This window comes from Babylonia areolata, chromosome 25 (assembly GCF_041734735.1).
Source record: "Babylonia areolata isolate BAREFJ2019XMU chromosome 25, ASM4173473v1, whole genome shotgun sequence".
NCBI classification, from domain to species: domain Eukaryota; kingdom Metazoa; phylum Mollusca; class Gastropoda; order Neogastropoda; family Buccinidae; genus Babylonia; species Babylonia areolata.
In genome coordinates this window covers 25,947,479-25,949,978 of record NC_134900.1, presented here as the reverse complement: position 1 = coordinate 25,949,978, position 2,500 = coordinate 25,947,479, and the positions used below count along the sequence as shown (strand labels likewise).

General features: G+C 46.1%; 1 protein-coding gene across 1 annotated transcript in view; it reads right to left on the bottom strand.

Annotated features, from left to right (window-relative positions):
* The window catches only part of LOC143299570 (uncharacterized), a 37,217-nt gene that overhangs the window by 13,812 nt on the left and 20,905 nt on the right, over nt 1-2,500 (bottom strand). Inside the window, exons 5-6 of the mRNA XM_076612854.1 lie at nt 1,499-1,729; nt 1,111-1,309 (exon numbers count right to left, since the gene is read on the bottom strand). Coding sequence (XP_076468969.1) covers nt 1,111-1,309; nt 1,499-1,729 — 430 coding nt within the window. The remainder of the gene's footprint in view (nt 1-1,110; nt 1,310-1,498; nt 1,730-2,500) is intronic.

Below are 2,500 nucleotides of genomic sequence, written 5' to 3'. Positions count from 1 at the left end.
TCCCCAAAACTGTGTTTTGTATATACTTTTCTTCAGAATTGACTCGTACCAATACTTTTCTTTTCTCTCACAACGCGCTCACTCAGACTATGGAAACCGACGTGTTCGCTCTCTCTAAGGTCTTTTTTTTTTTTCTTTTTCTTTTTCGAAATCGTCATGATATACGGCTTTCAAACACACACACACACACACACACACACACAGACACACACACACACACACACACACACACACACATTTTCAACTTTTCGGAAAGGCTCGATTGCAATAAAATGTACCAAAAGAGTGGAAATTTTACGAGCGCGAAACACGAAATGACTTTTTAATTACTGTATTGATTAATTCTGCATGAATGATTCAGAATCTAAGTTTTGCTGCTGTTGGATAATTATGACTGTAATCAAATTAATCGAGCCATACAGCTTCGGTCGTCATACACCCACAAACAACCTAACACACACACACACACACACACACGCGCGCGCGCGCGCGCGCACGCACACAGAGAGAGAGAGAAGTCGAAATTGTGGACGATTCGCACGAATGATAAGTACACATTCATTTAGACACGAGATCTGAAAATCATTTTATGACATGGTGGTTATGATAGAACAAAATTGTACATATATAATAAAAGATAATTAAAAAAAAGAAGAAGAAGGGTTTGTGGGATAAATACAAATGTACAAGTACCACAAGTTCACACACTCCAGGCTAACAAGAAACACATAGGTATGACTCTAAAATTACAACCTGAATTGTTCATTGGAGCATACACAAAGCTTCTATACATGCTAATGTGTATGTAAGCCCGTATGTACGCACCATGGGTATGTATTTAACAGTGTGTACAAACAAACTTTTGTATGGAAGAGAAGAAAAAAAAATATCTGGACACCGAGACATGAAAAACGGTTGAATCCGATTCTGACACTGACTTGGAAAAGTGGTTGGATCAATTCATCAACCAAATAAATTAAAACATTTCTTTTTGTCTTTTTTTTGTTTGTTTGTTTTGGGGGTAAGCAGTCCGTACTTTACACAAGCACTACCCCTAAACGCCGGAGTGTCATCACACGAGAGAGTCACGTGGGTGGCACAGGACCGAACCTCCGGCCCCTCAACGCAGCCTCCATCAGCGGCAGGGGACACATGGGCGGCACCAAAAAGCGCGGCGCGCAAAACCCGGACAGCGACGAAGACGACGCCGACGCCGACGCCGCAGCCACCGAGAAGGGCGCGGCGGCCGCGACGAAAGGGGGCGGGGCCAAAGCCAGCGCGTGCGGACTGGCGCCGCTCACCAGGACGCCTCCCAACAAAGGTGGGCGGAGCATCTTGGAGCCGGGGGCGGGGCGGAGTGGGATGATTGGCAGGTCCTCGGGCGAGGAGGGGCGGTGGTGGTGGTGGGGGTAGAGGAGGAGGGCGGAGGAGGAAGACTGACGAGGGTGGTGGTGGTGGTGGTGGTGGTGGGGTCTGAATAGAGGGCTGCTGCCGCCACGAAGTGTCGCTGTGATGGTGGTGGTGGTGGTGGAGGGTTCTGACGACGTTGTTGATTGACAGGTCGTGCTGATGTCTGTGGCCGCCGCCGCCGAGGCGGTGTCGTCGTCGTTGTCGTTGTCGTGATGGTGGTGGTGGGGAGTGTGGTGGTGAGGGTGGTGGTGGTGGCGGCTGATGTAGTTGTTGTCGTGTTTCGTACGCTTTCGGCAGTTTTCGCCGCCTTGAGTCAAGTCTGGAACCAAACAGGGGGAAAAGTTTAGACTTGGAAGTTTCAACTCCTAAATGATGTTTAATTTAAACAAACGGAACATGAACATGGATTTTTACATATAAAACTGACATTAACCTTTCGTTTTCCAGATCCATGATAGAGAACATCAACAACGACAACGACGACAGCAACGCATTCCCAAGCCGAAAATGTCGACCCAATACGATGAAAAAGTGTCTTCAAAACCACCCATCCTACGACACTCACACATAGGCCTACACAAACGGTTCATTATTATATATAATATATATATTAATGATATCAACAAACACAGGAATAGAAAAAAAATGTGCACGAGTAAAGACTTATTAAAAAAAAAAAAAAAGAAAAAAAGAAAGAAAGAAAGAAAAAAAAGATTACCCCCAAAACGATATCAGGCGAAAAGACCTTTGAAAAACGCGGGGGCAGAATCCGTAACTAACACTCAGGCAAAACTGTGGAATACATGACAAAGAGCTCAACTGGTGCAAACCCCTTTTTACCTCGCAACTCGATTTATTTTTCTATCTATTTATTCACATTTGATTTCTTCACACAACATGCTTTTAAACGTGCGCTGCGGTGTTTGTGTGTGTGTGTGTGTGTGTGCGTGTGCAAATGCGTGCGTGTGTGTATGTGTGTGCGAGTGCGTGCGTGTGTGTATGTGTGTGTGTGCTTGACAGACAAGACACGGATGGACAGGTATGATGTGAGGAGGAGGGTTCCTCCCCGCCACACCTCCAGACCCCCCAA